Here is a 14,871-nt window from a genome sequence, read left to right on the forward strand (position 1 = left end):
GAGTTTCACTCTTGTTACCCAGGCTGGAGTGCAATGGCGCGATCTCGGCTCACCGCAACCTCCGCCTCCTGGGTTCAGGCAATTCTCCTGCCTCAGCCTCCTGAGTAGCTGGGATTACAGGCACGCGCCACCATGCCCAGCTAATGTTTTGTATTTTTAGTAGAGACGGGGTTTCACCATGTTGACCAGGATGGTCTCGATCACTTGACCTCGTGATCCACCCGCCTCGGCCTCCCAAAGTGCTGGGATTACAGGCTAGAGCCACCGCGCCCGGCCGCAAGCTTAATTTTTTTACCTGCCAGGTGTTTAAAGTAACTTGGTCATTTTAAAAAGTCAGATAATAGTCTATAAGCATATTATCAGTCAAGAAAAAGTGATCGGCAGAACCACACTCCAGAGAGGAACAGCAAGCAAAAACAGAGGACTCATAACTTAACCCACTCTCACTCTCACCTACGTAGGTAAATGATCTGAATTCTGACTGATTACGAGTAATGCTATAAATGGCAAGCAAACAAGGGCAGCAAAGAAGCCTACTCTATTTTGTTTTTATTTTTTTAAAAGGCTTATGGTAAAGTAAACAAAAGCAAGGGAACTTTTTAAGGTTGACTGGTGGAGACCGTTGGAAATTGTACTAAATTTTTAGGAGCCCAGTAAACTAGCAAACTACTGGCCTTTTACACCCAGGCATGCAGCTTATTATGCCAAGTATTCTTGTCCACAGGTATGTTGTCAAGATAGCGGAGTGCTTAACTCAGTGACCCCACACCCACACTCCCTAAAAAAGCCTTGTGCACCTGCTGTATCAGGCCTAACAGTCTAAGTGAATTCCAGGTACATGTCCATACTCACACAGATTACCCACTTTGAATCATGCCCCAAAGGTGGGGAAGACTCATAACACAATTCTGTGATATCCATGAAGGTAGTCACATTCTTCTGTGTGACTACCTCCACAGATTATTTTCCAAATTGACTTTACAACCTATTTATATAAGTCTGGATAAATAATTCTTACAATATAAGGGTGATGTAACAATTTTTACACACCACTTTATCACATATCACTTAGAGGCTTATTATCACTTAGAGACTTAGCAGGACTTTATACACATTCTTCAATTCTAGCTTCCTCTTTTACAATAAGCTAAATTTAAGTGTTCCCATACAGCCATCAAAGTGGCCTCATGTAAGCTAAAAAATACAGTTTCTAGGAATTACTTAGTATTTCCTATAACATGATAGAATCAAGATTGCTTAAAACATGAAAAATTTTTCTTAAAAGTCTGGCTGTTAACTTAAAGCAAACTAAAAAGGCACTTGTTTGTGCTGCCCAGCAGTTGTAGGTTACCTCATTAACATTGATCTTTGACTTTGCAGAAGATTCTAAAAAGGCACAGTTACACCACTGTCTTGCTAAATTCTGGCCCTGTTCTTTGCCAACTACTCGCTCATCTTCCAGGTCACATTTATTGCCAACCAAAATCATTGGAACCTGTGGGAAGAAAAAAAATAAAATGAGCAATAACATACTCATTACTTAGCCTTTTTTTTTTTTTTTTAAATGAATAAGCAATTATCTGCCACTGACTGAAATGGATTAGTTAAGATTGCAAGCTTCACCAAGTAGTAACAAAAAGTGTATGTTGAGGGGAAGAGGTGAAGGAAGAAGAGACAAAAAAATACGGAAGAGATCCTACTACATAGATATGCTAAATTATTTTAAGAATATAATCCTGGCCAGGCCCAGTGGTTCACACCTGTAATTCAAGGACTTTGGGAGGCTGAGCCAGGAGGATTGCTTGAGCTCAGGAGCCTGAGACAGGCCTGGGTAACATAGTGAGGCCTGGTCTCTACTAAAAAATTCAAATACAATCAGCCGGGCAGCGTGGCACACACCTGTAGTCCCAACTACTCAGGGAGCTAAGGTGGGAAGATTACTTGAGCCCAGGAGGTAGACACAGTGGGCCATGATTGTGCCACTGCACTCCAGCCTGGGTGACAGAGCAAGACCCTGACAGACAGACAGACAGACACAGAGACACACACACACACACACACACACAGAATTTAACCCCCAAATTCTCTTGTGGACCACTACTAATAGCTGAATTTCAAGTAGAAAAACCTGAAGGAAAAGGAATCTCCTACAAAACAGAAAAGAATAAAGTCAGTGGGCCTAATTTTTTTTTTTTTTTTTTTTTTTTTTTTTGACGGAGTCTAACTCTGTTGTACAGGCTGGAGTGCAGCAGTGCCACCTAGGCTCACTGCAACCTCTTGCCTCCCTGGTTCAAGTGATACTTCTGCCTCAGTCTCCCGAGTAGCTGGGACTACAGGTGCATGCCACCAGCCCCAGCTAATTTTTGTATTTTAGTAGAGACACAGTTTCACTGTGTTGCCCAGGCTGGTCTTGAACTCCTGATCTCAGCCAATCTGCCCACGTAGGCCTTCTAAAGTGCTGGGATTACAGGCGTGAGCCATCGCGCCCAGCCGGCCTAACTGGTTTAAGTGCATCATCTCACAGGTACAACAGATGCCAAAAGTAATGGCAAGATAAAGAAATTAACAACAGGTTCTACTTCTGCATTTGACATGTAGATTTGAAGATCTATTTAGATTAAATGTTACGGGGGATTAACAGTAAAAATAAAACCACCAAGTCCTTCTTTCTCCACACTACAGATGCTTGGCTACATCCAGCCAAAAACTCCCTACTTCCAGTAAAACAGGCAGTTAACTAACTGTATTAACTTCCTTAGTTAAAAGGTGTCCAGAGAACAAAGTAATTTGTTTGAGGTGATGGACACTATGAAAAAAAAATTAAGGAAAATGGTGGACCTTTTGCCTAAAATAGGCAATTATCGTGAGTTAAACACACTAGGCATCTACAACTCCATCTTTTTTAGTTTATTACATGGAACAAAGGGATTAACATTACCAGAGCTCAATCTGCACATAATTGCCTATGAAAACAAAACTCTCTTGGATAAATTAGTCATTAAAAGGAAAAAAACCATTCATTGGTTACAGCTGGTTATGAGTCATATTTTATAAATCCCTCCTGCCTATAATATTATCCAAGGTTAAATGCCTTGAGAAAATTTATATGGTCCCATTAATAATTAGTACAAACAAAACCAGAGAGGTACAATTGAAATTTTAAAACCTGATTTATACAACTGAAAAGAAACTCCCTGTGGTTCAAAACTGAGATAAATATATGAAATACACATTTTGTTTTGCCAAAAAAAAGACACGACCACAAAAACAATGCTATTCAACAATTAAGACAAGATTTCTGAAACAAAATTTTTTTAAATCCAGTTAACTAAAATCTTTAACATAATTTTAAAGGAAAAAAACTGCATGTAAGAATTATACCAATGAAATTTCAGAAATAAAAACACACCATTATGGATCTTAATAACGTTCTCTGAACACTGTTTCTGACATAACTACCACCTTTCAAAGCTTGACTCGGTACCACTTCTATGAAGTATTCTTTGACTCCTCTTTTTCCTCCACTGCACTTTTTAGCCCATCGCACAATGGGTATTTCATCACATATGTCCTCATTTTCTAAACATCTCACCACATAATTTCTAAGTTAATTTTGAAAGTTAAAAGTATTTTTGGTCACACGGGCTCTGTCAGGCATGCGGTAGATAGCTTCCAAATCCTCTACTGATAGAGAAAACAGGCACTTTTTTATTTGACCACAAAGAGACAGCAGTACATCTTACAAAGAAAAAAAAATACTTACATCTTCTGTGTCCTTAACCCGTAAAATCTGTTCCCTCAGGTCCTGTAAGTCATTAAACGTGGACTGAGCTGTAATAGAATATACTAGTGCAAAACCTTGGCCATTCTTCATATACAAATCCCTCATCGCTGTAAATTGCTCCTATGATAAAAAATATGCAATTATAAATATATAAATTTCTTGAATGTACACTAGAACAATTTAAACTAGAATAATTACAAGTGAGCTACATTTTTTATTCCTTGCTGTACTGACAGAAAACAAGACATAACACAGTTTCTAGCAACTTTTCTAGGTGACTTCTAGGTGACACCTATGACAATAAATTGTAGAATTAAAAGGAATTCTTAACCATTTTAATTTGCTTTTGTGCGATTTAGAACCATATATAATTTTTTAGAAACAGATCTTAATTTTGATCCTAAATAATTTTATTTGCAAATTTATGACACAACTACTGCCCAAGTGTAAACAATCTGAGCTATAAGACCAATACTGAACTATAACTTAATCATCCAGCATTGATATCTCTACCAGCAGATTTTATCAGCTTTCTTTTTCTATTCTCATGGCAGAGCAAGACTTTATCATCTTCATAGTCAATAAACTCTTTTTATAAAAGCTTGTTCATGGCCAGCGTGATGGCTCATGCCTATAATCCCAACACTTTGGAAGGCCGAGGCAGGCGGATCACCGGAAGTCAGGAGTTCCAGACCAGTCTGGCCAACATGGTGAAACCTCGCCTCTACTAAAAATACAAAATTAGCCATACTGCTGCACACCCATAGTCCCAGCTACTCAGAAGGCTGAGGCAGGATAACTGCTTGAATCTGAAAGGTGGAGGTTGCAGTGAGCCAAGATCACGCCATTGTACTCCAGCTTGGGCAACAAGAGTGAAAGTTCATCTTGAAAAAAAAAAAAAAAAAAGAGCTTGTTCATGTATTTTCATTCCCCCCCTCACTTGAAACCTTTAGAAAAGATGTGATAATAGCACAATGACTATCTATACCCTTTAGTTACATTTAATAATTGTTAAATTCAGTCACTGTGCTTCAGTCATGCCAAATTAAAATTGTTTTAATTTTAAGCTTTATTCCTTTTATTTGGTGACCATCATTACTGTATGTTGTAACTACCAATGTTAATACAAGACAAAATCTTATTTTTAAAAAGTTTTGGGATTTTATATATATTATTTTTAAAGCACATATGGTAGAATATTAAAAATGTATGTATCTTGGGTCTTTATATTAAATAAACAGTATATTTTAGATCTTTTTACCTTTGGATGCATTAAACATAAAATACCTAAATCCACAAGGTTTTTTAAGCTTTTTGCTGTCCTGGCTTCCTTGCTCCCCATGACCACTACCTCTATTTTGTCTATTACATCTAAAATAGTTCTGGTTGTTCTACCCTGGCTGATGAACTCTTTCTTATATTCCAGGGAGTTAGCTATGCTACCACTCAATCATTTCCCCAGCTTCAAATTCTAGTCTTTGGTGTGCCACAGGAATATGGCTAACCTTTTTATACTGCTGCCAGGGTATTTTCTGGGAAAGACGTAAAAACTGGGAGTTTCCTGGTGTCTTCATTTATTAAGTTTTTGTATTCCGGGATTGCACTGCTGTGGTAACCAATTAAATTCTGCCATTGTCCAAATATTTATATAATAAATGAATTTACTTATAAATGTAAGTGCTACAAATACTAGCAATACTATTTCTATGATGTTCTCTAGAGATTATGGTCTTTGCTTCCTATTAAATCAAAAGAATAAACATACAGGCAACCTGAGTTCTGAAAATCCAGTTTAAGAATAGTCCTTACAGAACTGCTGTGGTTGGTGTCCTCTCCTTTTGAGAATGTCAACCTCTTTCTCAAAGACATTCTACAAGTTTCTGCAAGTTTCATTCATTCACGACAAATATCTACCGACACTGTTGTAGCCCTACGGATACTGTCAGTGATCGTGAGAGGCAAAAAAATTCTGCCCTGGAGGAGTGTACATGGAGACAGACAAAAATCAAGTATGCAAGCTGGTAATAAATGTTATAGCTCAGAGAAGGCCTCACAGGTAATATCTCAGCAAGGATCTGAGGGAGGTGAGGGAGTAAGCTCCATGGTTATGTGAAGGAATGGTACCCCAAGCAGAGGGAAGAGCAAATGCAAAGGCCCCAAGAGGAAACATGTCTAAAGTATATGAGAAGCTGTAAGGAGGCTGGATTCACTGAAACATTGTTACCTAGTAGGTGAGTACAGGAGGTGGAGGCAGAGAAGGAACAGAGAGAAAGATGATCTCATTTGGACCTTTTAGGGAAATGTTATAAAGACTTTGGCTTTTACTCTGAGTTTAACACATAATTTAAGCTGAGGAAGACACGATCCAACTTACATTTAAACGGGATTATAATGGTTACTGTGTTGAGAACAATCTGAAGGGTGTTAGGAAGAAAAGCAGGGAGATCAGTTTTGAGGTTGTTGAAATAATCCAGCTGAGAGATGACAACTGTTTAGACTGAGATAGATAGTGTCATTAGATTCTAGCGGTGGTAGTTGAGCTCTGGGTAAGTTTTAAAGGTAAAGCCAATAGGGTTTTCTGAGAGTTTGGATGTATACAGAATATAACAAAAAAGGCAGTCAAAGATGGCTCCATGGTTTCAGGCATAACCAACTAAAAGGGTACTACTATTGACTGAGATGGGAAAGATTGGAAAGACCCAGGTCAGGAAAAGGGTATCAGGAGTTCAGTTTGGACGTGTTATGTTTGAGATGCTTCTTAGACATACAAAAAGAAATATTGAAGAGGCAGTTAGAATAGGAGTTTGACGTTCAGAAAAGAAATAAGAGATGGGGATATAGTTTGTATGTCTGTCACCTCCAAACCTTATGCTGAAACGTAATCTCCAATGTTGGAGGTGGGGCCTCTGGGAGATGTTTGGGTCACAGAGACGGATCCCTCACGAATGGCTTGGTGCTATCCTCACAATTCTGTTCTCATGAGATCTGATTGTGTGGCCCCCTCTCTCTTGCTCCTGCTCCTGACATGTGAAACACCTACTCCCTTTGCCTGTCACTATGATTGTAAGCTTCCTGGGGTGTTCACCATAAGCAGATAATACTAGAGCTATGCTTGTACAGCTTGCAGAACCAAGCGCCAATTAAACTTCTTTTCTTCATTAATTATCCAGCCTCAGGTATTTCTTTACAATAATGCAAATGGCCTAATACAGATAGAGTTATAAAGTTAGTATTTATCAGCATACAGACTATATTTAAAACCATGCAACTAAAGATCTCCAAAGCAGTGTTGTTAGAAAAGAGAAGTGCAGGTACTGAACCCTAAGGCCCTCCAACAGTAAGAGGTAGGGGAGATAAAGAGGAATTAGGAAAGGAGGCTTAAGAGTAACCAATGAGACGGAGAAAATCAGGCAAGTATTGTTTCTTGGAAGCCAAATGAATAAAGGTTTTACAGTAAAAGGCAGTGATGAACTGAGTCAAAGCCTGCTGAAATGTCAAGGGAGTTGAGGATATATTTAAGAGAATTATAAATGATGGACCGTGAACCTGAAGCTATCTGCAGAGGGGGCTGAAGATATAAAAGATAATAAAAAGATGTTAGGATAAATGGACTACAGATGGCAATGAAGTTGAAGGGCACTAAAAGAAATGAGATGGCCTGGGTGCAGTGGCTAACATCTGTTATCCCAGCACTTTGGGAGGCCAAAGACAGGAGGATCCCTTGAGTCCAGGAGTTCAAGACCAGCTTGGGCAACATAGTGAGACCCTGTCTCTATGAAAATAAATGAATAAAAATAAAATAAAAGCTAAGTGTGGTGGTGTGCACCTGGAGTAGTACCAGCTACTCAGAAGGTTATGGTGGGGGGATTTCTTGACTCTGGGAGTTTGAAGCTGCAGTGATCTATGTTCATACCACTGCACTCCAGCCTGGGTGACAGAGAGACCCCCTGTCTCAACAAAACAAAACAAAACAAAACAAAACAAAACAAAACAAAACAAAACAAAAAGAGGAAGTGAGATGGATAAAGAAAGAAGTAGTGAGTAGTGGAGGATAAGACACTTGGAAATTAGAGTAAGGAGGTATTATGGTTATTGGTAATCACATACTCTAGGGTAAAAACATGGTATGAATGGCTTAAAAGTATGGCGGATACAGAGGAACTGACAGGCCAGGTCAGGGTAGTAGATCATCTATAAAAATCCATATAGATTCTACACGGACAGTAAAATCACTAAGAATTCTGACTGAAGCAGTGAGAGAGAGAGAGAGCATGCGCGCAAAAATCTTCAGAGTAAGGAGTGATTTTGACAAGATTAATGAGCAGCAGCTGTTTGCAAAGTTTTATGCAAGGCACTGGGGACACAGACAAGCAAACAGGCCATTATAACAGCATGTTGAGTGCCACAATGGGAGACAGACACAATACTGGATAGCACAAATTAAAGATCTCTGCGATGGAGAACTTCCTTCTTACAATTTGGACAGAGAAAGAAGAATGCATGCCTGTACACTGTGGATATGATAAAAAAAAAAAAAAAGTAGAAAGTATTCTTTTTAGCTATTGGGGTTTCTGGAAACAAAGGGGAATTTTGCTGATTCAGATGCTAAAAACATTAGGGAGCAGGAGGGTGGGAAGAGGGAGAGACAGCTTGATTCAGCTGATATAAGATGTAGTTTCAGAAGGCCTTTACCAGAAGTTTGCTATGAGGGCAAAGCTCCCTGATAAGAGTTAAGACCTATTTTCCCAAAAAAGATTGGAAAAATATAGTATAATTAGTGCTATATTGTTGTGTATAATCACTCCAATTTGCTTACATGCTTTTTTGAACTATCTGAAATGTTTCCAACATTTATAAAAATTATAGTGAAAAACTTTGTGCTGAATTGTCAACAACTTATAACATTTAAGCATACCAGCCAAGCGCAATGGCTCACACCTGCAATCCCAGCACTTTCAGAAGCAGAGGCAGGAAGATCACTTGAGGCCAGGAGTCTGAGAGACTAGCCTGGGCAACACAGTGAGAACCCACCTCTACAAATTTTTATTTTTAATTAGCCAGGAGTGATGGTACATGCCTGTAGTTCTAGCTACCTGGGAGACTGAGGCAGGAGGATTGCTTGAGCCCAGGAGACGGCAGTGAGCTATCACTGCACCACTACACTCTAGCCTGGGTGACAGCAAGACCCTGTCTCATAAGAAAAACAAAAAACAAAACCTCATCCATTTTAAAGTTAGGAATTGCCTAATGCATCAAGTCTATGCGTATGGAGAAAAATAAAGAAAAGCAAAGATTGCTTAATGTATGTATTTTGTGTGGCAGTATAATTGGAAACCATCATTATTAATAAAAAATTATAAGGCCGGGCGTAGTAGCTCACGCCTATAATCCTAGCACTTTGGGAGGCTGAAGCGGGTGGACTGCCTGATCTCAGGAGTTCGAGATCAGCCTGGGGAACACGGTGAAACTCCGCCTCTACGAAAATACAAAAAATTAGCCGGTCATGGCAGCATGCGCCTATAATCCCAGCTACTCGGGAGGCTAAGATAGGAGAATCACTTGAACCTGGGAGGCGGAGGTTGCAGTGAGTGAGCTGAGATCGTGCCACTGTACTCCAGCCTGGGCAGCAGAGTGAGACTACATCTCAAAAAAATAAATAAAGGTGAGGATATTAATGAAGATTAAGAAGAATAAAAGCAAATACACAATTCCATACTGTGTAACAGACATTATGCCAAATGATTTATAATTATCTCATTTGCTTATCACAAACACCTTATAATATACTAATGTCATTATACTCATTTAAAGATTAGAAAAAGGAGGCTCAAAATAATCCTAAATCTTCCGAGGAAGACTTTTGCTTTCCTCAGAAAACACGTATCTGTCACCAGCCCCTTGAGATGTCAAAATGCTAGTGAAAAAAAAAATTACAAAAAATTAATGACTACAGTGCCAAGAAACAAGGTCTTATTTAAATCCACAGAAATACAAATATTAACTAAAATTCTAAATTTAAAATACATTTAAAAAGATCACTGATAGCATAATCCCTACCTCAATGTAGGAAGAAACCCAACACAGAGATTGTCTAGGTGAGCTTTGTGTTGTGTGAACATTAACTACATCACAGTTGATTTCACACACTTAAGAATCCCTACATTTAGGTAATTTCTTCTTAATCAGAATTACTTTTACTCAGAATTATTCAGATGACAAAACTTGCTCACAAATTAAAATCTATCAAAAAATGAGAAAACATCCTTACTGTCCCCGCAGTATCCAGGATTTCGAGCATACACTGTTGGCAATCGACTTCAACTTGCTGTAGGGGCAAAAAAAGAAAAAAATTAAAAAGTACATCGAAATGTCATTCTGTCTTCTTCCCACCTCTTCTATCAAAGCAACTATTAACAAATACAAAGCCTTTCTCCAACAATATGCTATAATGGCTGGGAGTAAACTTGGTACCACAATAAAGAACAGAGGTCTGAAGGACAGTCTATTAATATTACAGAAGCCATGATGGTTAATGCTGAGTTTAGATATTTTCTGACCTCTGTAATGATTCTTATTTGTTCTTATTAAAGGCAAATGTCATATTTTGAAATTTAAGAAAAACTTCAACAAACAAGTATAGTTCCAACAGAAAAAAGTATTATGTATATTTATATTATCTCCAAATAAAACAAAGTACAAAAATATTAAATGGCTCAAAATGCACACAAGACTTTGGGGTAAAGAAAATCTTGCCAACTTAGTATGTTTGAGTTGTTAAAATTTTACTAAAATATGCAGAAAATTACATACATAGTAAAATTTGAATTTAAGACATAAAAGAAACACAGGAGTACTAAAATAAATAGCACTGAGCTCACACAGTCCTCAAGACTTTAAGAAAAAGGCACTTTTCTAGAAAAGCTCTATATAAGAGATGAAATTTTATACACTGAGTTCCATTTACTCACTGGTCTTATAAAACGAGAGAAGGTTGGTCTAAAGAATGTGTCAACTATCAGCTGTTTAGAAAACTTTTAATAAAGGGGTTCAGAAGCATTAGTCCTTTAGAATTTTAGGTACAGATCTTGCTTTGCAGTTAAAGCTTTAACTAGGAACTTATTTTGGGGAAATTTCAGTAGAACAACACTGTCTTCTAAAAATAAATGTACTAACCTAAAGACTATTTTTAACTCTGCCTCTGTGTCAGATCAGACATTGATGAGAAGCATGTCTCTGTGTCTGATCAGACATTAATGAGGAGCACCACCGGTTGGACCATAAACCCATCCACCCCACCACTTACGGGACAAGTGTGGTAATCTGCAAAATTTGTAACTGGGAATGTTCAACCAATAATCAATTAGGACTATAGTTTCTTGATGTATCTAGAGCATAATTTTGTTTCCAATTTGAAGACAGTGAAGCTGCTCTGCTAGTAGTGCTTAATGAACTAACAAATTAATTCAACAAAATTATTAAAGGTAAATTCTAAAAACATCTTCAAAAGCATTTATTTCCTATTAAAGTTTAACCTTTTTAAAATATATCCTTGGCTACTAGTCTTTTATAACTCTACCCCACCCAATATATTTGAGAAATAAAATATATGAAAATTTTCCACAACTCTAGCTGGTCTTCTATAGAATACTTTTTGTCAAGATCAAGTACCTAATTTTTCCCCTTTTTAAATAGACTTTATTTATTACAGCAGTTTTAGTTTTGCAGCAAAATTGAGGGGAAGGTGCAGAGATTTCCCACATACTCCCTGCCACCACAGATACATAGCCTCACCCCACTATCAACATCCTGCACCAGTGGTACCTTTGTTACAACTGATGAACCCACATGAATACATCGTTATCACCAAGAGTCCACAGTTTACATTAGGATTTGCTTTTGTAATTGTACATTCTATGGGTTTTGACAAATGTATGGCATGTAACCCCACTATACTCTTAAACAGACTCTAATTTTTTAGTAGTCTACAGATTAAATATCTTTAAACTTATAAAACTAAGCAAAAAAAAAAATCTTCGGTCACTGGATAACTTCAAGCATAAAGATGGTCTTAATTTTTGGTAACAAAAGAGTAAGTTGAAAACACACCTACTATTTATATGCATTTTTTTCTATATTAAAATTCCCCACCAGGAAAATGTCCACATTAAGGAACAAATAAATCACTAATCAGTAACAGAATACAGAGCTCTGAATATCCAAGTAATATTCTGTAAGAAATATTCTATCTTGATGAATCTTTTAAAAATAGATACACAATACCTGTATCATTTCTCAAAACTATTTTCAAAAAGCAAATCTACAAATCAAATTTTAACATTATAAGGAACTACTTGTAAGCATGTGTGTACAAGTTTCACATTTTACCTTTCTGTAGGAATCTTCTATTGTTGGGTCATATTTTTCAACAAAAATTCCCTGAACAAACTGAACTGTCTATGGGGAAAAAAAAAAAAAAAAACAAGAGAAATATTAAAAAGTTAAAGAAATAACTCCTTTGAATGTTATTTAACCTCACAAGTTATAATGATTAATTGAAATTATGTGAAAATTCTGGGTAAACACACAAATGTAAAATATAACATCGTTATTATCTTTCAATATAAGGACATATCCATAACTAAGAGTACATTTATTATGAAAGGAGGTAGTCATGTTAAAAATTGTCATCAATACTGATGCTGACAATAGACTGTTAATTACTTTAACTTTTAAAATACAAGGATGCAAATAACATATCTGAATTAGAAATAAAATATTATCAATATTTAAACTCCTACTGCCCCTTTATATATTTATAATAACCTTTATACTATGCCCTCTGCCCTTAATGGAGTGACGATGGTTCTAATTTTTTTTTTTTTTTTTTTTTTAAACACAGGGTCTTTGCTATGTTGCCTGGGCTGGCCTTGAACTCCTGAACTCAAGAGATTCTCCTGCCTCAGCTTCCCAGGTAGCTGGGACTGCAAGCAGCTTCTGGCTTAAATTTTTAAAAGCCTTTCTAAATTGTGGTGGATAAAAAAAGAGAAAAGGAAATTTAAATTTACTGAATGTCTACTATGTTCCAGACATTGAGCTAGTCACTTTTAATTTATAATCACATTCAAATATCACATTCGTCCCAGAAATAGTTATTCTTCCTATTTGCCAGCTGAAATTCAAATATACATCTTCCTGATTCTAAAGCCTTACTTTCTCCATTGGAAAATATTGCCCACTCATCCTTTTCAGATATTACCTACTTTTATCTTGAAGGTATCTAAAAGCACATATTAGAAAATACATATTTATCTAAAAGCACATTTTAGAAAATACATATTTATCATTAAGTAAGTGAAAAAAAGTACAGAAGATGGTTTGTTAGACAACTTTAAAACAAGGTCTGGTACATTATTGCCTAAAAAGCAAGGGTAAGAATGTGGACTGAGATTATCTACACTTAAATTATTCAGAGGAATATCTGATATACTATTTTAGCTTGAGCTAAAGAGTTACAGTAAACAAACTTCTTTTTCCTACTAAGCTTCTATTATTCAAAGGCAACTCAAGATATAATCACATCAAAAACTTTAACCATTTTTATCAAAATTTTATCAAAGATTTAATCACCTCACCTTCTAAGTACAACACATAATTTAAACATAAAAAGCAGTCTATGCTGGGTGCAGTGGCTCATGCTGTACTCCTAGCACTTCAGGAGGCCAAGGCAGAAGGATTCCTTGAGCTCAGGAATTTGAGACCAGCCTGGGCAACATAGTGAGACCTTGTCTCTACAAAAAATGTAAAAAGTAGCCAGAGCTGGTGGTATGCACCTGAGTCCCAGCTACTTGGGTTGGTAATACCGGAGGACTGCTTGAGCCTAGCAGGTTGAAGCTGCAGTGAGTAATGATCATGTCACTGCACTCCAGCCTGAGCAACAGGGGGAGACCCTGATTCAAAATAAAAATTTTTTAAATTTAAAGAAAAGGCAGTCTAGTATGGCTTCCTAATATGCTTTAGGCTAGAACAGAGGTTCTCAAAATATGGTCCAAGGCAGAGGCTCCCTAAGGTCAGACCATCTTCTTACAATACTAAGATGTACTCTTCTCCTAAGTTTACAGTGAAATCTTCCGAAGGGTATAGATCATGTGCTATTTCAAGAGACTGGATATAGAAGCAGGTATAAGACCATGTGCCTTCTATAAGCCAGACATTAATAAGATTTACAAGAATGCAAAACAATCCAATGCTTCTCATTTCTTTCTTACTAAAAGTAATGTTTTACTACTCCTCTGAATCTTACCCTCTGTCTTAATCTTCAGGGATATCTCATTCATTTATTCATTCATTCATTCATATAGGTTATAATTTTATTCCTCTGCTTTTCGTACTGGATCATCTCCTCTTTTCCTCTCCTGTATCCTCACTTTCCTCTCCAGTGGAGAGGAATTGCCTCCAGCATCTCTAGCATACAAATATGCTTTACTATTTCCAATTCTAAAACAAAAGCAAAAACCTCCCTTAACCCCAATATCCCTCCAGCTTCTGCCCCCATTCTCTGTTCCCTCTCATAATCAAGTTTCCTCAAGTGTCTATATTCTATTTCCTCAGCTCTCATTTACTCTTCAACCCACCCTGCTATGGTTATGGCAACATGACCTGACTAAAGCTGCTTCCTTTATCATATCCAACTACCTCTATGTGCACCTCTGATCATCGCTTTCCTCTTTTTTACCTGACTTTTGAGCAATCAAGTAAAGATATATTCTTCTATGCTATATCCTCCAAACCTACCCACTTTCTCTTTTTTTTTTGAGACAAAGTCTCGCTCTGTCTCCCAGATTCAAGCAATTCTCCTGCCTCAGCCTCCCAAGTAGCTGGGACTACAGACGCGTGCCACCACACTTGGCAATTATTTTTGTATTTTTAGTAGAGACAGGGTTTCACTATGTTAGCCAAGATGGTCTTGATCTTCTGACCTCGTGATCTGCCCGCTTCTCCCAAAGTGCTGAGGTTACAGCATGAGCCACTGCACCCCGCCAATCCTACCCACTTTCTAAAGGTTGAGGGGTACTCAGGGCTCAGTCTGG

At 37.4% G+C, this 14,871-nt stretch overlaps 1 protein-coding gene across 3 annotated transcripts in view; it reads right to left on the reverse strand.

The window, feature by feature from the left end:
• The window catches only part of RAP1A (RAP1A, member of RAS oncogene family), an 86,180-nt gene that overhangs the window by 8,769 nt on the left and 62,540 nt on the right, over positions 1-14,871 (reverse strand). For all 3 annotated transcript variants that reach the window (XM_032249763.1, XM_032249764.1, XM_032249765.1), the window contains 4 exons: positions 12,170-12,238; positions 10,053-10,109; positions 3,764-3,904; positions 1,352-1,495 (listed from right to left, as the gene is read on the reverse strand). In XM_032249763.1, coding sequence (XP_032105654.1) covers positions 1,352-1,495; positions 3,764-3,904; positions 10,053-10,109; positions 12,170-12,238 — 411 coding nt within the window. The remainder of the gene's footprint in view (positions 1-1,351; positions 1,496-3,763; positions 3,905-10,052; positions 10,110-12,169; positions 12,239-14,871) is intronic.

The sequence above is a fragment of the Sapajus apella genome, unplaced genomic scaffold (assembly GCF_009761245.1).
Source record: "Sapajus apella isolate SASKATOON/1434 unplaced genomic scaffold, GSC_monkey_1.0 scaffold69, whole genome shotgun sequence".
NCBI lineage: Eukaryota > Metazoa > Chordata > Mammalia > Primates > Cebidae > Sapajus > Sapajus apella.